The sequence below is a fragment of the Stegostoma tigrinum genome, chromosome 7, assembly GCF_030684315.1.
Source record: "Stegostoma tigrinum isolate sSteTig4 chromosome 7, sSteTig4.hap1, whole genome shotgun sequence".
In the NCBI taxonomy this organism is placed as follows: domain Eukaryota; kingdom Metazoa; phylum Chordata; class Chondrichthyes; order Orectolobiformes; family Stegostomatidae; genus Stegostoma; species Stegostoma tigrinum.
Window position 1 is genome coordinate 24,256,882 of NC_081360.1, and position 25,245 is coordinate 24,282,126.

At 42.5% G+C, this 25,245-nt stretch overlaps 1 protein-coding gene across 3 annotated transcripts in view; it reads left to right on the forward strand.

Moving 5' to 3' along the window:
* Positions 1-25,245, forward strand: part of vps8 (VPS8 subunit of CORVET complex) — a 537,289-nt gene that overhangs the window by 426,637 nt on the left and 85,407 nt on the right. For all 3 annotated transcript variants that reach the window (XM_048534818.2, XM_059647115.1, XM_048534821.2), the window contains one exon: positions 15,968-16,021. In XM_048534818.2, the coding sequence (XP_048390775.1) occupies positions 15,968-16,021 (54 nt within the window). The remainder of the gene's footprint in view (positions 1-15,967; positions 16,022-25,245) is intronic.

Consider the following 25,245-nt stretch of genomic DNA (forward strand, 5'->3'; position numbering starts at 1 on the left):
TTGCCTCTTAGACAATTCACATGAAGGAACAGCTTGGCTGTGAAGGAGCCAAGTAACAGAAGAACTGAAAGCAAAAAATGCTGGAAATCACAGCAGGCCAGACAGCATCCATGGATAGAAAACAAGCTAACATTTTGAGTCTGGATTCCTCTTTATCAGAGCTGATGTGAAGTGTGCAGGGGGCAGCACTTATGCTTCAGTTGGGTGGGGCTGAGGAAGGTGGAGTACCAGAGATAAAGGATATTGATAGTTCAAATTAAGTGCCCACTGGAGTGGGGGCATGGGAGAGAGGACGTGCTGACTGAAAATGTACCAAACATCTTGTCGAACACCAGTTGTGAAATGGAAAACAACAAAGGTGTGCACAGTGAAAGAGAAAAGCTCTGATGAAGAGTCATCTAGATTTGAAACGTTACCTTGCTTTCTGACCCTGGTTGCTGCCTGAGCTGCTGTGACCTCCAGCATTTTTTGTTTTCAGTACAGATTCCAGAACCTGCAGTAATTTGCTCCTACATTAAGTAACAGAAGAAGTTAGTTCTGACCAGAGCTCAGAGAAAAATAGTCTCTGTGGCCAGGCACTCACTTCATGTACATACAATCAGGTTTGAGAACATGCGTATTTTCAAAGTTTGGCAAGTGAGATGGTGCCCTTGAATGTCATCCAAGTAGGCTGAGGTGCTCATGGCTATTCAGGGCATGCTCATGACTGTAAAATTGGATCCCATAAAAGCTGACCCACTTAAAAGCTCTGAGTACTTTGTTAGCAAAACTCTAACCCACCATTGTAAAACTAAATTTTTGCTTCCTTGCAAAATAACTTTCCATGCCTATGCTTCTAACAGTGCCAGGCAGGGCCTGGAAGATTCCACCCAGTACTTCTGCTGTGAATTGGTGAACATGACGATAGATGTACTTGGGCATCAGTCCACTTTGTTGGGTAGATTCCAGTGTTCTAGCTGTACTTATACAGCTCAGTTGGGATATGACTAGTTCTAGAACACAAGTTTTAATGCTGCAGTTGCTGAGCTCATAACCTTTGCCAATCTAGCACAGTCATATCTGATATCATGTGAAGCGAACAATCAGCTGTAAACTGGCTTCTGTGAAACTGGGGACATCAAGAAACGGGCACGTCGTATCATGAGTAGGAAAATTGTATGGCAATATAGTATGGATAATAAACACGGTAACTTCCAAAGGTTAGTCTACCAGGAAAGCCTAGAAGTACTTAAATTGATCAAAATCTTACATATTAAATTAATCAGTAAAACCTGCTAGAGTATGGAAGGGTTTGAAAACTTCTTGAAGGCTCTGATGGCACCTTTGTTCTCCTATTTGCTGACTCTTAGATTTTGTAACTGACCCTTTAAATAACCTTCCTGCTCTGTGATGAGGAGCAGCAGAGAAATAGATTTGAAATGCAGAAGCTGTAAAATTCTGAAGACACAGAAGAGAGTAATTTTGTTTGATTGATCGACCTGTCTTCGAGTGTATTTCAGCCAGGTGTTTGGAAGGTGTTTTTAATTCAGTAGCATCTTTACAGTACTATATAGGTGAAGTATTAATTCATAATACTATGTGATTTATCCTTCCTGGTTACACAGGCCATCTCAATTGCACCTGTGTTAGTGTCGGATACTTAATTTAAATTAGTTGCTACCTGAAATTCAAAAAAAAGACAAATAGCCAATGTTTCCTCTGAGCTGCGTGGTTGTGCTGCCACTTCTTGTGAAGGCCCACTTATGCCATTTGATGTGCCAACGCATTCACTTCTGATTTCTCCAGCCAACGCCGTGAGAAACACGATGGTTTGGGCAGCTCTACGAACTTTAAAGGGTCACAGTTGTAATGTAGGAAGCACAGCAGCCTATTTGCATGCAGCAAGATCCCATTAATAGCAACGAATAAATGACCAACTAATCCAATATTGTGATTATCGAGGGATAAATATTTTTTACCTCTAGACGCCAGGGAGAACTCCCCATGCCCACTTCACCCCCCCCCCGCCCACCTCTGACCACCCCTCAACCCCAACCCCTTCAAAATCATGCCTTGGGATTATTTTTTGATCAGTCTGAGAACTTAAATGTCTCATCTGAAAATAAGTCTGCCAGCAAAACATTAGCCCAAATTGTGAAAGACAGATTTATTACAGGATGATTGGAATTCACTGATAACACACTGCAGTAGAATTAACTAAGTAATAGAATTACTATCCAGGGTCTGTGATGGAGAAGCTAAGCTCAAGCAGTTGATGTAATAGGTTAAACCGATTTTAATAAAGAAATAATTACTGATCTTTTTAGTGATGGGGAAGAGCATCATCTGGAGCTACCATCTTCTGCCTGCAGTTTCACGCATACTGTTATATTTTTTCCATTCCAATACATTGTTATTTCCATTTTCAAATGTTTGGATCTTTCTCAAAATTTCTAAATCAGATAAAATATTCCATTTTCTAACAACTATTCAGTTGGAAATAAATCAACTCTATCATTGTTTATGGTGAGCACATTTATGCTCACTGTTTATTTTCTCACATCCATTATTTTGAAAATTAGACCTTCCCTTACCCTCTCCCAGTGAAAAAGCTGATTTTTTTCCATAATTGTAACCTGTTCACTTTGCTGTCATTTTGTAGAATGTTTGCGTTGTGTGTTCCATTGATTTAATGTCTTTGGTGTTGTGAAAAGTTGTGTGCAATACCCTGAATAGTTGTACAACAAATTTTTGATGTAAATTCACCTTTCAGCTTTTCTATTCTGTCCCACATCTCTTTTCTACCTGGACCCCCATGATTAAGAGCAAGTTTGTTTATACCTCTAGACTTTTCTGTTCTAAGTTTTATCTCTTTTGTTTGTTGGCTTCCATTCTTTCCTCAATGTAGAGCTTCACATTTCTGTACGCTGAATTGTAACTGCCATTTTGCTGCTTCTAAGTCATGTCATCCAACTTTTTTGTTATATTCATTCATGAGGTGTGAACATCAGAGGCTGGTCCACTGTTGAGTACCGTTTTTAAATGCCGTTGTGTAGGTGATGGTGAGCTGCTTGTATGAACCATTGCAGTGCTTAGGGTGTAGGGTCAGCCATAGTGCTGTTAACAAGTGAAGTTCTAGGATTTTGACCATAACTAGTGAGAGAATGATGATATAGTTCCAAGTCAGGCATATAGGTGGTATGTGGCTTGGAGGGAGACTTGTTTTTTTAATATTCATTCATAGGACCAAATAGTTTGTCACTAGTTGGCCAGTATTTCTTGTCCATCCCTAGTTGCCCTTGAGAAGGTGGTGGTGAGCTGCCTTCTTGAATCGCTGCAGTCCACATGCTGTGGGTTGACCCACAACGCCTGTTAGGAAGGGAATTCCAGGATTTTGATGCTGCAATATGTTATCAATTCAGGATGGCGAATGACTTGGAGGGGAATTTGCAGATAGTGGTATTCCCATGTATCTGCTGCCCTGTCCTTCCAGATGGAAGTCGTCATGGGTTTGGAAGGTGCCCTTTGAGGATCTTTGGTGAATTTCTGCAGTGCATTTTGTAGATCATACACACTGCAGCTACTAAGCGTTGGTGATGGAGGGAGGGGGTACTTATGGATGCCATGCCATTCAAGCAAGCAGCTTTATCCCAGATGGTGTCAAGCTTCTTGAATTTGTTCATGCTGCACTCATCCAGGCAAGCAGGAAGCACTCCATCACACCTCAGACTTATGCCTTGTTTATGATGGACAGGCTTTGGGGAGTCAGGAGGTGAGTTACTTGCCACAATATTCCTTGTAGCTAATGTGTTTATAAGACCATAAGACATAGGAGTGGAAGTAAGGCCATTCGGCCCATCGAGTCCACTCCGCCGTTTAAATCATGGCTGATGGGCATTTCAACTCCACTTCCCTGCACTCTCCCCGTAGACCTTGATTCCTTGTGAGATCAAGAATTTGTCGATCTCTGCCTTGAAGGCATTTAACGTCCCGGCCTCCACTGCACTCCATGGCAATGACTTCCACAAGCCCACCACTCTCTGGTTGAAGAAATGTCGTCTCATTTCAGTTTTAAATTTACCCCCTCTAATTTTAAGGCTGTGCCCACGGGTCCTAGTCTCCCGCCTAACAGAAACAACTTCACAGCGTCCACCTCTTCTAAGCCATACATTATCTTGTAAGTTTCTATTAGATCTCCCCTCAACTCTCTAAACTCTAATGAGTGCAATCCCAGGATCCTTAGCCGTTCATCATACACTAAACCTACCATTCCAGGGATCATCCGTGTGAATCTCCGCTGGACACGTTCCAGGGGCCCAAAATTGAACACAGTATTCTAAATGGGGCCTAACTAGAGCTTTATAAAGTCTCAGAACCACATCGCTGCTTTTATATTCCAACCCTCTTGAGATAAACGACAACATTACATTCGCTTTCTTAATCACGGACTCTGCCTGCAAGTTAACTTTTAGGGAATCCTAGACCAACACTCCCAGATCCCTCTGTACTTCTGCTTTGCGAATTTTCTCACCATTTAGAAAATAGTCCATGCCTGTATTCTGTTTTCCAAAGTGCAAAACCTCACATTTGCTCACATTGAATTTCATCAGCCATTTCCTGGGCCACTCTCCTAAACTGTCTAAATCTTTCTGCAGCTTCCCCACCTCCTCAGTACTACCTGCCTGTCCACCTATCTTCGTATCATCGGCAAACTTCGCCAGAATGCCCCCAGTCTCTTCATCCAGATCATTAATATATAAGGTGAACAGCTGTGGCCCCAACACTGAACCCTGCGGGACACCACTCGTCACCAGTTGCCACTCCGAAAAAGAGCCTTTTATCCCAACTCTCTGCCTTCTGTCAGACAGCCAATCATCAATCCAAACCAGTAGCTCGCCTCGAACACATAGGCCCTTACTTTGCTCAGCAGCCTCCCCTGAGGCACTGTATCAAAGGCCTTTTGGAAGTCTAGATAGATAACATCTACTGGGTTTCCCAAGTCCAACATACTTGTTACCTCTTCAAAGAATTCTAACAGATTTGTCAGGCACGACCTCCCCTTACTAAATCCATGCTGACTTGTTTTAATCTGACCCTGCACTTCCAGGAATTTAGAAATTTCATCCTTAACAATGGATTCTAGAATTTTACCAACAACCGAGGTTAGGATAATCGGCCTATAATTTTCCATCTTTTGCCTTGATCCTTTCTTAAACAAGAGGGTTACAACAGCAATTTTCCAATCATCTGGGCCTTTCCCTGACTCCAGTGACTTTTGAAAGGTCACAACCAAAGCCTCTGCTATTTCCTCAGCTACGTCCCTCAGAACTCTGTGGTGAGTTGAGTAAGTTTTTGATCAATAATAACCCCAAGAATGTTGTTAGTGGGGTTTCAGTGATAGTCATGTCATTGAATGTCAAATGGCAGTGGTTAGATTATCTGTTATTGGCGACAGTCATTACCTGGCATTTGTTTGTATGAATGTTATTTACCACCTGTCAACCCAAGCCTGGATATTGTCCAGATTTTGTTGCATTTTAACATGCACTGCATCAGTATCTGAGGAGGCACACATGGTACTGACATTTGTGCAGTCATTAGCAAACATCCCCACATCTGGCCTTATTATGGAAGGAATGTCATGATGAAGCAGCTGAAATGACTGACCTCCAACAATGAAAACCATCCTGCTATGTGCCAGATATGATTACAACCAGTAGAGAGTTCCTTGATGCCATTCCCGTTCAAATGCTGCCTTGATATTAATGGTAATCACTCTGTCCTCACCTCCGGAATTCAGCACTTTTGTCCATGTCTGTAATGATAGCTAGAGCTCAGTGGCTCTGACTGAACCCAAACTGGGCATCAATAAGCAGGTACTATTTGATAACACTGTTGATGACACCTTCCATCACTTCAACGATGATTGATAATAGACTGGTAGGGTTGTCGGTGTTAGATCTGGTCTCAGAGCGTGTCTAGTTTGATGTAAAGTCCAGCTTCTGAAACACCATCAGGGCCCACAGCCCTTAAAGTGTTCAGCGCCCTCAGTAATTTCTTGATATCATGTACAGCGAATTTCAGTTGGCTGAAGACAGCATTTGTGATTCTGCATATTCAGGTAGTGTAACTTGCCAAGGCTCCAAGAGCCCCTTTCAAAATCACAACCTCTGCCACCTAGAAGGGCAAAGGCAGCAGACGAATGGAAACACCACCATCTTCGAGTACTCCTCCAAGCTACATACTATCCTCTTTTAACTGTTTTGCCACTCCTTCATTGTCCCTGGACAACAAATGTTGGCCTGTCCAACAATGATCACACACCATGAATGAATTAAATGAAAATTGGCAACTGGATGTGAAAAGACTTTAATGCTTAGATTTGATCTGTTGTTGGTGGGATCACTTAGCCTTGTAAATTGCTTGCTAGGTTAAAGTAATCCTGTCTTGTACTTCACCAAATTAACACCTCAGGTTTGTCTTGTCCTGCTCATGGCATGCCCTCCTCCTGTCCTCAATAAACCAGGGCTGGTTTCCTGTCTTGATGGTAATGTTAAAGTGGAAAATATTCAGAGCATTGAGGTTAGAGGCTAAGTGCAATGATGCTGATGCAGACTTCCGACCATGCCTCATGGGTACCCAATTTCGATTGAGGATGAGGTCAAGTAGGTTTTTCCTTCTGTCCTTTTCTTTCCTTCCTCACCATCTGCTATTCAGTACGTTACCTCTGTCATTAAAGGCTTGGCCAGCTAAATCATAAGGAGTGCTGTCAAGCCATTCTTGGTGATATGCTTTGGAGGCACACCCAGAAAACACCCAGACAGCACCGTCCTGACTGTAAACTACAGTGCTGACCTTGCTGGTGGGTTTATCTTGATGGTGAGAGAAAACGTACCCAGCAGTGGTGATATTGATGTCTGGAACATTGTCTGTCAGGCATAGTTCTATGTGTATGATACCGTATGATGTTTCTTTTCTTGTCTGCGTGACCGCTCTCCCAATTGTGATCCAAGTATCCAGATGTATTTCAGGAGGACTTTTCAGAGCCGATGTCTTTTCCCATTTGCTGTTCTTCCTGAGTGCCTCTGGCTTTGTTAAGTTTTTCAGGCCTCAGTATGATCTTGTAGAATTAAGTGGCTCGCTCAGCCATTTTACAGTCAACTATATTTCTATGGGTCTGGAGTCATGGTGTAGGCCAAATTTCCTTCCGCATTGATGACTCACATGAGCTGTCCCAACAACCAAGAACCATTTAATGGTCACCTTTAAACTAGCTTTTAATTCCAGATTTATGAGCTGAATTAAAATCTCATCATCTGCCATTCCCCAGACCATTAGTCTGCACCTTGGAATGCTAATCCAGTGACATCACCACTGCACCACCTTCTTCCCATGTACTCCTGCATAGAAATTAATGAGCAACCAATGTAAGACTAATTGAACTATTAATAGAAATTTTTTGTTTGCACAGTGACATGTATTTGCAGCTGGCATAGACAGCTGGTAAATTTGCTGGTTAGTTTATTTTGTGAAGAATTCAGTCTTGGTTCTATGAAGGAAAGAGTAGATTAAAAATCAATTTGTATATAGCAACAAGGTAAATCCTGGTTTTAAAAGTGACATTGTGAGAAAATATAAATAACTTTTTTGGCATAATTTGATCATATTTTCATCTGTAATCAGATGGACTAAGTTCTAATTTTGCTTGTCCACATTTCAGTTTTCTGCTTCCTCCTTTAAGATATTCCTGCTGTGGCCCTTGTAGAATATTAATACCCATGCTTTGGATTGATGTTGCATATTGCCCACACATTGAATTCCGAATTTAGCCACCGTCCATAGTGAACAAGAGTTAGTTCACTTCCCCATTCCGGCAGCTAAACTGAACAACACCCTGAAAATTCAGCATAATTCAATATTCCAGGTCTGTTTTTTTTTCTTTGCATTGTGTCCCAGGGCACCTGTGTGCATCAGGAGAAGAAGCCAAGTCAAGCATAATTATCTTCTGGCAAAGATGTTTAACGTCTAGGTTGGCATGACAGCGACAATTTCATTACATTTAAAGGTCAAGGATTAAAAGTACTCATCAAACAGAAATGTATTTTATTGCTTGCTTAATAAAGACAAGCATGAAGTTATGACTATTCTATTTTATTTAGCTCCTTCAGCTAGAAATTGAATCACAATGAATTAAACAGTACTTTATATCTTCTTGTCATCTAAAAACAGATTTATTAATGTGAAATAATGATGCTGTTTCTTTTCCTTACCTGGATTTGTGGTGACTCATTACATTCCTCACTCTCCTTTTTTTATTACCTTAGAGTCTTTAAAGTGGAAGAAATTATTATGTGAAAGCAGAATGTGCTGGGATCCTTAACACATCGGGCAGCACCTGTCAGTAGGTCAGAGTTAATTTTCAGGGACTAACCTCAAGTGACTACTGAAACAGGCCACTTGCTTTTATTTTGTTCCAGGGAGTTTCGAAACAGACTTTCTGGGGTTTGGTATAGCTTGCAAAACTGGGCAGCAAGTGATGCAAACAGGTCCACACAGTTAAATCACCCATCTGATTTCCAGTTCTACTGAAATCGGGGAAGACATGATGGGGTGACTAATATCAAGAGCAGCCAATTCACTACCTGCACAAAATTGCCCCCAACTTTCTCAAACATCCTTCCTTAAAATAAAAATTGAGACTTAAAAATTGGTTGCTGGCAAGTTTTGAACCACAGTGGATCAGTTGTGTTTCTCACATGCCATTGAATGTAGAACATAGACATTACAGCAGAGGAACAGGTCCTTCAGCCCACCATGCCTGGACTGACCAGGATACCATTCTAATCTTTTCTAAATCTGTGCTGTGTTGTCATGTGAGCAGTTGTGTCTGGTATCCCACCATACAGTGGTGCCTGGTCACATGAAATGTCCTTAAAATTGAGTATTTTAATTTGTTCCTGTGCAGTTATTGTTTTGTGTATTTTTATCAAGCAGCTGGCTGATTGAAGTGAGTCATGTTGGTGACATAAAAAAAATTAATGGATGTAAAGTTGGAGATCATAAAACACATCAAGCGAAGACTTTACATATTAGTTATAGTTTCAGTCCGTTCCATTGCCAAAATCAATTAATCTAGTTTAAATAAAATCTGTATTCTTAAACTATAACCTGGAAAGCTCTCACATTCTCCCACCACTTTGGCTCAATCAATTAGTGTCTGAATTGACGTATGGTGATCATCATACCATGAGGGATCAGTTTTAGTTATTGTTCTTTTGATTTATGCAGTCCAGATGGTTCAGTTTGAGGTGCTATGTTGGTATACTGTGTTTTCCCCTTACTGGGAACATGCGTATCAGTATGCCAGAAATGACAGTGAGAATTACCGTGGTTAAATTAGTATGCAGATCCTCGCTGTGAGGCTAAACAATTGAAATAGCTTTTTGTTTAAAATAGCACTGGTCTAGCAGTTCTTACAAAACCATAGCCCGCCGTGGGCTTGATGTTAACTCGGGCCAGACTCAAGATGAAAGGGGATCCTGAAGCAGAAGCGAGGTATGGCCTACATTTTCGAAATGGCCTTGCTTTAATTGAACAAACAAGACTCTCACCAAAACTGGTGGGAAGGTTAAGCCTGGCTAGCAGAGGAGGGAGGGGATGTGGGTCAGGGTCAGCCAGCGCTGGGGATGGCAGGACACAATATCTGGCATGAAACCAGTTCCCGAGGGAGAGGGTTGTCGTTGAGTGAAGGAATCAAAGGCCGAGCAGCATAAACAGGCTATTTGTCCCAGTAGGTGGTACTTAACCTCCTCCTAAATCTTCTCCCACTCTATTTCATCTATCCTTAATGTATGTCCTTCTGTTCCTTTCTCCCATATTTATTTTCCTAGTAAAATAAACAAGGGCAGGACTTACACAATTGAAAGTAGGTAGTGTTCTAGAACAGAGAATTCTAGGGGTTCAGGTACATAATTCTTTAAAGTTTGTGAGGCATGTAGACAGGGTGGTTAAGCCGGTGTTTAGCACACTTGCCTTCATTGAATATGGGAATTGGGATGTCATGTTGAGGTCGTACTTGACGTTGGTGAAGCCTCTTCTGGAGTTCTATTATAGGAATGCCCTGTTATAGAAATGATATTGTTATCCAGAGAGGGCTTGGAAAAGATTTTCCAGAATATTGCCAGAAATGGAGGCTTTGAGTTGTAAGGAGTGATTAGATAGTTTGTGATGTTTTTGACTGGACATTGGAGGTTGAGGAGTGACCTGATCAACATTTAGAAAACCATGAGGAGTATGGACAAGGTGCAAGGCAAGTGTCTTTTTCTGAGGGTGGTGGATTACAAGACTCAGGGTCATAATTCTAAGGGTAGAGGAGAAGATTTTAAAAAGGCATGTTTGGGCAACTTTTTTACACAAAGAGTGGGTCGTGAGTGGAATGAACCTCCAGAGGAAGCAGTGGATGCCAATACAGTTACAACGTTTAAAAGACATTTAGGTAAGTACATGACCAAAGAAATGTTTGGAGAGATAAGGGTCAAGTGCAGGCAGGTGGGACTAGTTTAGTTTGGGATTATGGTCAGCATGGCCTGATTGAACCAAAAGGTCTGTTCCTGTGCTATATGATTCTTTGGCTCTTAAGTGCAACTGCCGTATTAGATTTATTATGTATTGTTATATAAAGGTTCACATTCTCTGTATTCGCTGGGAAAACATGTAGCATTTTGTTGAAATAAGGTTATTTATTAAGTGTTAATTCTTTATTTTATTTATTATTGTTGTAAATTAAAGCAGCTCAATGATTTGTACTTGACTCCATTCCAAGTGATGACCAGCCCAGCTCTCAGAACATAGCAGAGCAGCCACAGTACAAAAGTACTGATGCCAGAGCAAGGAGGTGTGATTCAGCTCATTAATCTGGTGTATTAATTTCTTTATCTCCCCATGATTTAATCTTAGTTTAAATTTAAAGGTTTCTTTCCCCTAAAGCCATGATGTTATAAAGTAAATGTTCGTTTCTTAATAATATTCTTGAAAATTTTCATTAGAAATTTAATAATAGCTTCAGTTTATGCATGAATTAGAATTCTCTTAACAATAGTACAGCAACTCGTTCTGAATTTCCCAAACTGCATTACCATGTGGATATCAGATGTCTCCCTCAGAAAATCCCACACATAAATCTGTTTCGCAGTAAATCTCTGATAGGTTTAGGCATTTTTTTTCCTATTTCTTTTATGGTATGTGGATAATACTAGCAAGACCAGTGCTTCTTGCCCATCCCTAATTGCCCTTTGTGGTTTCCTGGGCCATTTTAGAAAGTCAGCTACCTGTCCTAGAGTCTCAGATAGACCAGACCAGGTAAGGATGGCAGATTTCCTTTCTTAAAGGGCATTTGTGAACCAGATTCATTTTTTTTTTAGTTACAATGTCACTGCTACCAAGACCAGTTTTATAGTCCAGTTTCATTAATTGACTTTAACTGCTATGATCGTTACACCATGAGGCTCAGGATGGGTGGTGGAGAACAAAATACAGCAATCCGGAATAAGAAATATCAGTTGGCGGAGTGTTGACTTCAGTGGAGCAACAATACTGCTGGGTAGGAGTGACTGGAACAAGAGGTTGGCAGGGAAAACAGTAACTGAAGAAAGAGAAGAGATAATGGGAACTGCAGATGCTGGAGATTCCAAGATAATAAAATGTGAGGCTGGATGAACACAGCAGGCCAAGCAGCATCTCAGGAGCACAAAAGCTGACGTTTCGGGCCTAGACCCTTCATCAGAGAGGGGGATGGGGGGAGGGAACTGGAATAAATAGGGAGAGAGGGGGAGGCGGACCGAAGATGGAGAGTAAAGAAGATAGGTGGAGAAGGTGTGGGTGGGGAGGTAGGGAGGGGATAGGTCAGTCCAGGGAAGACGGACAGGTCAAGGAGGTGGGATGAGGTTAGTAGGTAGCTGGGGGTGCGGCTTGGGGTGGGAGGAAGGGATGGGTGAGAGGAAGAACCGGTTAGGGAGGCAGAGACAGGTTGGACTGGTTTTGGGATGCAGTGGGTGGGGGGGAAGAGCTGGGCTGGTTGTGTGGTGCAGTGGGGGGAGGGGATGAACTGGGCTGGTTTAGGGATGCAGTGGGGGAGGGGGAGATTTTGAAACTGGTGAAGTCCACATTGATACCATATGGCTGCAGGGTTCCCAGGCGGAATATGAGTTGCTGTTCCTGCAACCTTCGGGTGGCATCATTGTGGCAGTGCAGGAGGCCCATGATGGACATGTCATCAAGAGAATGGGAGGGGGAGTGGAAATGGTTTGCGACTGGGAGGTGCAGTTGTTTGTTGCGAACTGAGCGGAGGTGTTCTGCAAAGCGGTCCCCAAGCCTCCGCTTGGTTTCCCCAATGTAGAGAAAGCCGCACCGGGTACAGTGGATGCAGTATACCACATTGGCAGATGTGCAGGTGAACCTCTGCTTAATGTGGAATGTCATCTTGGGGCCTGGGATGGGGGTGAGGGAGGAGGTGTGGGGACAAGTGTAGCATTTCCTGCGGTTGCAGGGGAAGGTGCCGGGTGTGGTGGGGTTGGAGGGCAGTGTGGAGCGAACAAGGGAGTCACGGAGAGAGTGGTCTCTCCGGAAAGCAGACAGGGGTGGGGATGGAAAAATGTCTTGGGTGGTGGGGTCGGATTGTAAATGGCGGAAGTGTCGGAGGATAATGCGTTGTATCCGGAGGTTGGTAGGGTGGTGTGTGAGAACGAGGGGGATCCTCTTGGGGCGGTTGTGGCGGGGGCGGGGTGTGAGGGATGTGTCGCGGGAAATGCGGGAGACGCGGTCAAGGGCGTTCTCAATCACCGTGGGGGGGAAGTTGCGGTCCTTAAAGAACTTGGACATCTGGGATGTGCGGGAGTGGAATGTCTTATCGTGGGAGCAGATGCGGCGGAGGCGGAGGAATTGGGAATAGGGGATGGAATTTTTGCAGGAGGGTGGGTGGGAGGAGGTGTATTCTAGGTAGCTGTGGGAGTCGGTGGGCTCCCCCACTGCATCCCTAAACCAGCCCAGTTCATCCCCTCCCCCCACTGCACCACACAACCAGCCCAGCTCTTCCCCCCCACCCACTGCATCCCAAAACCAGTCCAACCTGTCTCTGCCTCCCTAACCGGTTCTTCCTCTCACCCATCCCTTCCTCCCACCCCAAGCCGCACCCCCAGCTACCTACTAACCTCATCCCACCTCCTTGACCTGTCCGTCTTCCCTGGACTGACCTATCCCCTCCCTACCTCCCCACCCACACCTTCTCCACCTATCTTCTTTACTCTCCATCTTCGGTCCGCCTCCCCCTCTCTCCCTATTTATTCCAGTTCCCTCCCCCCATCCCCCTCTCTGATGAAGGGTCTAGGCCCGAAACGTCAGCTTTTGTGCTCCTGAGATGCTGCTTGGCCTGCTGTGTTCATCCAGCCTCACATTTTATTATCTCTGAAGAAAGAGAAGATGGTTTAGGTACAGTTGAGGTACATTGTCCCAAATGGGAGATATATTTGGGCAACTTTATTTGGACAAATAAATCCAGAGTTCCTTGGGTGACAAAGGTGTCAGAAATTAACCTTTGAAAAATAAATGTTTGCCAGTGACACAGATAGGGCTGAAAATACATTTTGGAACAATGAGGAAGATTGAACGTTTCGAACGGAGGTTTAAAAGGAAATAACAGAAGCAAAGAAGCATTTTGAGAAACGAGCGGCTAAGATAAAAGGGAATCCCAAAGTCTTCTCTACCTATATAAGTAGCAAAAGAGTGATTGAAGGAGCAGTAGGGCTGATTAGAGACCAAAAAGGATATTTTTACATGGAGTTAAAGGCATGACTGATGTGTCAAATAACTACTTTGCATCTACTTTTAGAGAAGAGGAGAATGCTGCCTAAGCCGTAGTGACAAAGAAGGAAACAGTTTGAATCGAATAGTTCAAAATTAATAAGACAAAGTCTTGGTTGAACTGATTCTTAATGCTGACATAGCACTGGGACTGTATGGGTTGCATCCAAGGATTTCAAAGTAAGTGAGGGTTGAAATTATAGTGCAGGCATGATGGGCCAAATGGCCTCCTTCTGCATCATAACACATGTGTGACTCTGTGGTCGGAGCTGAACCCATGACCCCAGACCATTAAACTCGGCCTCTGGATTACTAGCTCAGTCACATTACCTCTGTGCCAACATCTCCCCAGTGGGGTAGTGATTTGTCTAGAAGGTATTTGATAAGGCAGTGAGCAGTTAGTAAAATACCTGCTAAGTCTGTGAACATTCAGGAAGATATCTGGTAAGGATCTGCCAGCAGATGCAGAAGGCTATGTTGGAGCAGTCATAGTGGAACTGTGTCTTCAAACTTTAAATTCAGCTATCTTTTAAAAGTGCTTTTAATATTGAACCACTTGTTTGGTCTGGTGACTTGACAGCTAAAGCCTCCTAAAAATATATCCCACTGCATTGTTCTATTATTTGTTTTCTTTCAGTTTACACAATGTAAATGTGCCTGAGCAGGTTCCCGTTGCTATGGTGATCTCTTTTCTGCTTTGTGGCCTTCTACAATATGTCCAAACGTAGCCAAGTTCAGTCAATAGGCTTTTAGACCTTTTGAAGCTCCATTTATTTCACACATGCGGGATCACTTCAGCAGTAGGCTTTTGTTTCGAACAAATTTCGCTGCCGCAGCAGTTATGGGATTAGATGTCATCAAGGAAACATTTAGGAGAAAGTGATCATAATATCGCAAGTTTTAGATCAGTTTGGGAAAAGAACAAAGAGATATTCAGGAAAAAAAAGGAACTTAATTAGAGAGGTGCCGGTATCAGCAGGACAGGCTGGGACTAGCTGAGTTGCTCTTGCAGAAGCCAGCATGAATATGATGGGCTGAATGCAAATCAGTAAAAACCAAAAATGCTGGGGCAACCCAGCAGATCTGGCAGTATCTATGGAGAGACACACACAGTAACATTTCAAAGTTTCAGTTAACGACTTCTTCAGAACTCTTCAGAAGAGTCGTTTTGTACTCAAAACATTAATTCTGTTTCTCACTCCACAGATTCTGCCAGGCTTGCTGAGTTTCTCCAGCACTTTTTGTTTGTTTTATTTTAGATTTCCAGCATGCGCATGATTTTGCTTTTACTATAAGCTGAGTGCTCTTCTTCTTTGTTGTAAATCTTTTAGGTTATATTAACCATATCTGGTTCATACATCCATGGGTTTTATAGTTGTAGTGCCTGGGCCATAAAAGTGTATGACCAAATTTTAAACAGTCAGTTGAACTCCAGACTGTAGAAGAACCTTGGAGTCTACTAATTAAGCAATATGATGATACTGATCCTGAAAGAATATTTGGCACAATAACAACACAATATAAGAAAATATCCCATGCATAGGTCGAAAACTTCAAATGGAGTGCTATTACTTGGTTTAAGAATTATGAACAAAAGGACACTGCAGTTCTGGAAGCATGTATGGAACAAGAAACTGCAGCTTCATTTTCCTTTTGATTAGCTGGGTCACATTAGCACTGCTGCCTCACAGCACAAGGGAACCGGGTTCGATTCCAGCCTTGGGTGATTGTCTGTGTGAAGTTTGCACATCCCCCACCCCTCCCCTGCCAGTTTACGTGGGTTTCCTCTGGGTGCTCTGATTTCTTCTCAGAGCCCAAAGATGTGCAGGTTAAGTGGATTGACCATAGGAAATTCAGGGTAGCGGAATGGGTCTGGGTGGGATGCTCTTCGGAGAATCAGTGTGGACTTGTTGGGCCGAATGGCCCGTTTCCACACTGTAGGGATTCTGATCAATTCTGTGTTCATTTCTTGGTTTGAAAATGTGTTTCACGAAGTTGCATTGGGCACACTACACAGTACTGCTTTGTTTCGATTTTTCAGTAGAATGAGTGAAATAATAGTACTCCCATTAGGATTCTCTTAAAGCGTCTGTTATTGTAACTTGGATATTCCATTCTCTTTCTTTCCATCTAGATTAAAGTAACGTCTGCTTACTATACAAATAGCAGGAACTCTGACAGCAAGAAGGTAAGAAACTTCTCTCAATATGTTAAACAGTTCACGTTTCAGAAAAGGAAGTGCTATGAATTGAATAAAGAATCAAAATAACGCTCACCAGATGAAGGAAAGAAAGAACCATTGCAATATTTCCTATAATTGATAGAATTGTGGAATCAAAAATGATTACAGGACAGAAGGAGGGCATTCGACCTGTCGAGTCCTATGTATGATTCTGGCTCTTTTTATTAGTGATTGCTCATTTACCTCAATTACAATCTGTTGATGTTCTGGATAACAAAAACAAGCAGTTCCAGGAAGTGTTCAGCAAATAATCTCCGCATTTCAAAATGATCGACAATGGTTCTTACTGTCAATTTCACCTGTAAAGGCTGGTAACTTTTGAAAGTTATTTACTTTTATGCATTCAATGGTGTCAAGATAGTATGCAGTCAGATAATGCCCGTGGCCCCCACATCTCATGAACTTGGATTTAGTGGTTGCTTAGATTCCAGAAATACAAGGGCGAGTAGAATATGGACTGGATATATACATGAGAGCAACAAGCATCAGAGACATTTTCAAAGTTTAAACTATACTCTATCAAGACCAGTTCAGCAAGTAACAGTTAACTCTGCACTTGAACTTTTACATACAAAGTGCAGGCCAACAAGGAGGAATATTGTGCCACTCCTGAAAGCAGGAAGCAAGATGGCATGAGAGGTCAAAAATGAAGCTCCCACTAGATGGGATGAACATTTGCTGTGCAGTTCTTAAAACTTTAAAGGCAAGTCAACCTTCCTGGTGGTAAGTGTCGGGTATAGTGCTGCATTTGTATTTTCATGTATGTTCATTAAAAGGCCATCTTGCCACAGTTAAGTTCACTTTGGTTAAATTCTCTGCAAACGAGCCTGCATGCATTCCCATTCCTGACTGCATGTAAGAGGTGAGGTTCTGCACCTGCTGATCTTTGAAGTGAGTAGCTTCTGCTTTGTCCTACTTGGGGAACAATCATCAGTGCCAGGCGATGTTTGCTACTGGGTCTACCTTCCAGTAGGCACAGAGCATGGCCAAAGGAGGGACGTTTGTGTGTAATGGGCACTGACTTAGGTGGCTGGGCTAAAATTGTAAGTTTGTCTGGCTGACAGAGATAGGCTGACCAAGGAAAGGAGATGACAAGGAAAGAAAGGTGACAAGTGAAAGGACTAGAAGTGCTAAACTGTGGACTTGCAGTGAATATCTGGGTGTCTTTTAAATATGGCACCAAAATCTCCATCCCTGTAAGGCCACAGCCGTGGTGACAACTTTCTGCTTGCCTCCACCAGAAGATTCACTTTTTTCTCCTTATTCATGCAAAAACAATGAACTTACAAATATATAATCGCACAAGAAAAGTTGACCCAACCCTGAAGATAATGGCGGTTATCTCCACATCTGTTGTCAAACTTGAATTCCAAAATGGAAAATTCTGCTTTTAATCAAAGCTCATATTCCACAGTTATCTTGATGTTCACAGTTTACTGCCAAGGGATGGCCTGATTTGATAGGTCCAGGCTGTTATGGGACAACTGAGAGCTTTCTCTGTACTTGGATAACCCTGAAAGTTAGCCACTCCTGTGATGATTGGCCAGGAATAATCCTCTAACGTAAAGGCTCAAACAGTACACACCGACCTAGCCCACTGCACTTCAAGTTATTGGAAAGGATTCAGTCAGGAAACAAAGACTTCTCATTGGAAATACAAAGCAAGACAAAACTCGAAATTGAGGCAACAGCAGAAGTTTTTTTTGATGTGGGTGTTGCGGGCTAGGTCAGAATTTATTGCCCATCCCTAATTGTCCAGAGGGCAGTTAAGAGTCACTGACCTTACTGTGGGTGTGGAGTCATGTCAGCCAGACGAGGGAAGGATAGCTGTTTCCTTAAGTAAAGGAAGGACAAAAGTGAGCTAGATGGGTTTTTCCAACAATCAGTTCATGACCATCAAAAGACTGTTAATTCCAGACTTTTACTAGATTCAGTTTCTGCCATCTGCCGTGGCAGGATTTGAAACTGGATCCCCAGAACATTACTTGGTCTCTGTATTAACATCTCAGCGATATTACCACTTGGTCAACTTCCCGTTATTGTTACCACCCTTTTTTTGGCAGACCCTTTGGATCAAGGATTACTTGCTCCCGCTTCTATTCTGAGTTGGCTGATCAGTCCAACACACAAACTGTAGGCTGCCATGTACAAGTTAGGTAGTATTTAAAAGGCCAGGCAGATGCATTATTTGGAGACTTGTACGCTCCCTCTCATGTTTCAACTTCACCCCTGTTGTTCTTAACAAAGTTTACCAGTGTGTTTAAAAACCGAAAGAACTGCGGATGCTGTAAATCAGGAATGAAAACAAAGTTGCTGAAGAAGCTCAGTGCATCTGGCAGCATCTGTGAAAGTAAAAACAGAGTTAATGTTTCGGGTCCAGTGACCCTTCCTCAGAACAGTTCTGAGGAAGGGTTACTAGACCTGAAACGTTAACTCTGTTTTTTCCCTTCACAGATGCTGCCAGACCTGCTGAGCTTTTCCAGAAACTTTGTTTTTGTTACCAATGTGCGATGTCTATCCAAATCGTTTGACTCGACCCATTGTTCATGTTCTCTCGGCACATCATGTATTCGCTCTTTCAGCATACAACATAAGAGACTAGTTTCATTGTGAAGTCAAAATGTCATAATAACTTCAATGATTTGGATAAAGTTGAGATTATCCATTCTCAATTCATTTTAGGTTTCAAGAGTTTCTTCCATTTCTGGACTGTGACCTTGATGCTTCAGTAAGAAAACCATACAATTAGCTTTAATACAAATCTAATAACAATCAAGCTAAATAGGTCTGCCAGGGTCTAGGCCCGAAACATCAGATTTCCTGCTCCTCTGATGCTGCTTGGCCTGCTGTGCTCATCCAGCTCTACAGCTTGTTATCTCTCGATCTGCCAGTATGCTGCCTGTTGCCTTTTATGGCATTCTACAAGGCTACGTCTTGGATCAAGGGGTTTTCTTTGGTTTAAAAAAAAGCAAAGATGCAGCAAATGCTGGAAAATGAAATGAAAGCAAAAACTGTTTGTAACGTACATTCAATCAGGCTGCACTCGTGCAACGAACAGTATGCAGAATCCTTTAATCCTAGCTTTTCTGTTAGTGTATCCTGTTTTCATTTATTTTATGGGGCTTCTCCAGTACTTCCTTATTAAAGAAGTGTATTTAAAATGGTGAATCCTGCGAGCAACTTCTGAAGAATTAGTTCGAAGGCAGTTCTGAAGCTGACAGTGTTTGGGAGCTAAACTATCATCACTAGAGACACAGCCATTAATCGAAGATGTTCCTGCGGGCTTGGCATTTCAGTTGAGTGTGTGTTTGTTCCATAGATTTGACATTCTCTTCCTTACTGATGCTTGCCAACCAGATTCTTCAAGATTTTAAGCTTCTAGTTTAACTAATAACAAACAGTCAAAATAAATCAACAGGCCATTTAAAATGCTGCTGTTCTCATATACTTGCAGGCCTTGCCCTTTTAGGTTGCAGGGACTAATGGATTTGGGAGGTGCTTTCTAATTCTTGGTGAATTTTTTTGCTGTATATTTTGTAGATGATACAAGCTGCTGCAACTGTACGTTGACGGTGAAGAGGGTGTATGTTTGTGGATCTGGTGCCTTGTTCGGGATGATGTCAAACCTCTCAAATGTTTTTGGAGCTGCACTCATCCAGGCAACTGGGGAGTGTCCCATCACACTTCTGACTTGTGCCTTGTAGGTTAGCTTAGATTTCTTACAGTGTGGAAACAGGCCCTTCGGCCCAACAAGTCCACACTGCCCCTTGCAGCATCCCACCCAGACCCATCCCCCTATAACCCATACACCCCTGAACACTACAGGCAATTTAGAATGGCCAATCCACCTAGCCTGCACATCTTTGGACTGTGGGAGGAAACCGAAGCACCCGGAGGAAACCCACGCAGACACGGGGAGAATGTGCAAACTCCACACAAACAGTCACCCGAGGCTAGAATCGAACCTGGGTCCCTGGTGCTGTGAGGCTGCAGTGCTAACCACCAAGCCATCATGCCGCCCCACAGTAGGATGGTGGGTAGGCATTGGAGAGTTAGGAGATGAGTTACTATCTGCAGGAAAATTACCCTTTGACTTGCTCTTGTAGCCATAGTATTTATAATTGCCTTTAATAAACTTGTTCAGGTGAGTTATACCACACACTTGGGGCATGGGGGTACTTAAATCTGGACCTCTCTAGCCCAGAGATTGGGACACTCCAGTACGTCACGAGACCTCTCACATTATTTATAAGGCCAGTCTAGTTCAGTTTCTGGTCAACGATAACCCTGTCAGGATGTTGATCATCGGGGATTTGGTAATGGTGATGCCATTGAATATGAAATATGGTAAGATTGGAGTGGCACAGTGGCTCAGTGGTTAGCACTGCTGCTTCACAGTGCCAGGAACCCAGGTTCGATTCCTGGCTCAGGTGACTGTGTGGAGTTTGCATATTCTCCCTGTGTCTGTGTGTGTTTCCTCCAGCTGCTCCAGTTTCCTCCTACAGTCCAAAGATGTGCAAGCCAGGTGGATTGCCCATGGTGTTCAAGGATGTGTAGGTTAAATTCGCTACCAATGGACAAAGCAGGATTACAGGAATAAGGTAGGGGGATGAGTCTTGGCAGGATGCTGTTTGGTGAGTAAGTGTGGAGTTTGGCCAAATGGCCTGTTTCCACGCAGCGGGGATTGCATAATGATTCACTCTTGTTGAATATCTTTGTTGTCCGACACCTGTGTGGAATGAATGATACGTGCTAGCCTAAGTCTGGATAATATCCAAGTGTTGCTGCATTTGGAGATAGACTGTTTGAATATCTGAGGGTCAAGGTGGCTTTCACTTTTGGTAGATGTCGATCAGTTCCACAATACAAGGCATTTTCCAAAGGAACATTTTAAATGAAGTTTGTTCAGGCGATGTAAGGAATTCATAGCTTTTAGGTAGAACAGGTGCATCAATTTTGTTTTAAGTCTCACCCTAAAATCTCCAAAATGGTTCTCTCAAAGAGAAAGGATGAGGTCAGTAGTTTTTCTCTCCTAACAGGTTGTATCCCAACTGAAATGTAAACAAATATCCAAAACAAAGCCATAAACCCAGGCGCGTGATTTCCAGTAAACTACTCCAAACAATTAGCTTGTGCCATGTCAATCCCACAATGTGCCTTTTAAAGAGCCTCCATGTCCTTTTTGTAACTCTTCCATTAAAAAAAAACCCAGTGCTTCTTCTCGTTCTAAATTAACCACTGCCCATAAACCTTTGCACATGAATCTTCACAAAAAAAGTATCTTCATAAAATTTCTTTGACAGAGTTCACCGCCCCTTATTCTCTTTGTCTTTGTTCTGTCTTACATCTAACTAGTAGTTCAGGGTAAGTTCACTAGGATGATCTCTGGTATGCAGGGATTGTCATGTGAGCAAAGCCCAAACACATTGGGACTCTAGTTAAGGCAGTTTAGAAGAACGAGAGGTGATCTGATTGAAACACGTAGGATTCTTAAAAGGCTGACAGGGTAAATGGCGAGAGATTGTTTTCCCTTATGGGGTATCCAATATCAGAGGGCGTCACCTCAGAATAAAGGAGTGCCAGTTTAAGACTGGGATGAGGAAGAATTCCTTCTCTCAGAGGGTTGTGAGTTTTTGGAACTCTTTTCCACAGAGAACTGCTGGACCAGAGTCTTTGTGTTAATTTAAGACTAAGATAAATAATTTCTTGATCAGTCGAGGAATCAACAGTTATGGTGACAATTCAGGAAAGTGGGTATGGGGAATGTTGGATCAGCCTATTGAATGGTGGAGCAAGCTCTAGGGATCAAATGGCCTACACCTGTGTCTATTTCTTAGGGTGTTATTTTCTTAAACTATAGGACTTACCACTGTCGAGTATCTACAGAAGATACAATGTTCTTGTCTAACAAGAAGGTTCAGTGCATGACAGCAGGCAGTGTTACACTGACCTCAAAGAGCTGGAAACCCACATTTGCTCCCTCTGAAAGCTAGTAAAATAAGTTGGCCAGGAAAAGTACAGTAGTTTACATGATTTAAGTGCGACGGTTAGCAGAAATCTTAACATCTGTCAAAGAGAAAACATTTGAAAGATATAATAAATAGAGCATTTAGAAATGCATCACTTGATTGAGAGGAGTCAGCATGCCTTATGAAAGGAAAATCATGTTTGACAGGTTTATTAGAACTCTTCAAGGAAGTAACAGGCAGGATAAATAATGGAGAACCAGTTGATGCAACATATTTGGATTTCCCGAGGCTAATCAATAAGGTACTGCTCTCAGGCAACTTCATTAGATAAGAGCTCACAGTTTTAACGAAATGTATTAGCATGTATAAAGGTTTTGGTAATGAACAGAAGACAGAGAACTGAGGTAAAGGGGACACTTTCAGGATGCAACTTGTAACTGGAGTACCACAGGGATCAGTGCTAAGCTATAGTTATTTACAATGTATTTATTGATCCTGAATGACAGAAGTGAGTGTGCTTTCGCCATTTTTATGGATGACACATAAGTTTGTAGAAAACCAATTCGTGTTAATGACACAAATATTCCTAGATTGTGTGATTGGACAAAAACTTGGTGGATAGAATGTTATATGAGATGATGTAAAGTTATGCATTTTTCAGGAAGGATGAAAGAACTGATTTTATAAAGTGGGAAAGACTGAAAACTGCTGCAATAAAGAGAGATTTGGAGACATACATGAATTAGACAAAGTGGCATCGAAGTTCAGTGAGAATTAGGGAAGGCAAATGGAATGTTGGCCTTGACTTCAAAGGAATGAAATATTAATATAGGGCGCTCTTGCTAAAAACTCAACAAGGCACTGAAAAGTTTGGTGCCCTTATCCAAGGAAAAATATGCCTACATTAGGGCTGTCCAGAGAAATTTCATGAGGTTGATTGCAGGGTGGTCCGAATTTCTGATGAGGAGAGTTTGAGAGGTCGGACCTGTATTCCTTGGAGTTTAGAAAAGAATGAAGGCAAGCTACATTGAAACAGCTAAGATTCTTAGGGGTCTTGACAGGACAGATATGAAGATGTTTCCCTTTTTGGGAGTGTCTAGAGCCAAGTGGCATAATCTCAGAGCAAGATGGTGCCCATTTAAGACAGCAATGAGGAAGAATTTCCGATTTGAGTGTAGTGAATCTATGGAATTCTTTATTGTGTAAAAGGCCACCGAGACTGGTTAAGTATGTTCAGGGCTGTTCCAGACAGGTTTTTAATCAGTATGAAATTCAAGAATTACAGCGATATGGCAGGAAGGTAGAGTTGACGGTTATCAGATCAACCACAATCTCGTTGAATGATGGAATTGACTTGATGGGCCGAGTGGCCTAGTTCTGCTCATGCATAAGAACATAAGAGTTAGGAACAGGAGAAGGCCATCCAGCCCCTCGAGCTTGCCCCGCCATTTAATAAGATCATGGCTGATCTTTTTGAGACTCAGCCCCACTTACCCGCCCACTCACCATAATCCTTAATTCCTTTTCTGTTCAAAAATTTATCTGGCCTTGCCTTAAAAACATTCAGTGAGGTAGCTTCAACCGCTTCACTGGACAGGGAATTCCACAGATTCATAACTCTTTAGGTGAAGAAGTTCCCCCTGACCTCAGTCCTACATCTGCTTCCCTTTATTTTGAGGCGATGCCCTCTAGACCTAGTTTCACCTGCTAGTGGAAACAACCTCCCTGCCTCCACCTTATCTATTCCCTTCATAATCGTATAATGTTTCTATAAGATCTCCCCTCATTCTGCTGAATTCCAATGAGTGTAATCCCAGCCTACTCAGTGTCTCCTCATAATCCAACCCTCTCAACTCTGGAATCAACGGACTGAATCTCCTCTGCATCCCCTCCAGTGCTAGTATATCTCTTCTCAAGTAAGGAGACCAAAACTGCACACAGTACTCCAGGTGTGGCCTCACCAGCACTCTATACAGCTGCAGCATAGCCTCCCTGTTTTTAAACTCCATCCCTCTAGAAATAGCAGACAAAATTTCACTTGCCTTTTTAATCACCTGCTGCACCTGCAATCCTAGTTTTCACAATTCTTGCACAAGGACACCCAAGTCCCTCTGCACACGGTGTGCTATAATTTTTTACCATTTAAAACATAGTCCATTTTCCTGTTATTCCTACTGAAATGGATGACCTCACACTTATCAACATTGTACTCCATCTGCCAGACCTTTGCCCACTCACTTAGACTATCCATATGCCTCTGTAAACTTTCAGTGTCTTCTGCACACTTTGCTCTACCACTCACCTTAGTGTCGTCTGAAAATTTTGATACACCACACTTAGTCCCCAACTCCAAATCATCTATGTAAATTGTAAACAATAGAGGTCCCAACACTGATCCCCGAGGCACACCACTAGCCACTGTCCGTCAACCAGAAAAGCACCCATTTACCCCTGCTCTTTGTTTTCTACTATTCAACCAATCCAGTATCTATGCCAATACATTTCCTGTAATACTGTGCAACTTTATCTTAAGTAGCAGACTTTGGTGTGGCACCTTGTAAAATGCCTTCTGGAAATCCAGATACATCACATCCACAGGTTCCCCATTGTCCACCATACAAGCAATGTCCTCAAAGAATTCCACCAAATTAGTTAAACATGACCTACTCTTCATCAACCCATGCTTGGTATTCCCAATGGGACAATTTATACCCAGATGTCTTGCTATTTCTTCCTTAATGATAGATTCAAGCATTTTTCCTACTGCCAAAGTTAAGCTAACTGGCCCATAGTTACCTGCTTTTTGACTACTTTTTTAAATAGTGGTGTCACATTGACTGTTTTCCAACCTGCAGGAACCACCCCAGAGTCCAGCAAATTTTGGTAAATAATTACTAGTGCATTTGCGATTACCCCATCACCTCTTTTAGTATCCTGGGGTGCATCTCATCAAGGCCATTAGCTTACCCAGGACTGCCTCCTTAGTGACAATGATAGTTTCTAGGTCCTCACCTGCTATAACCTTCTGGCCATCAGTTTTCGGCATGTTATTTGTGTCTTCCACTGTGAAGACCGACACGAAATAACTGTTTAATGCCTCGGCTATTTCCTCATTCCCAGTTAATAAATTGGACTTCTCATCCGCAAAACTACCAATGTTTACCTTCGCCACTCTTTTACGATTTACATACTTACAGAAAC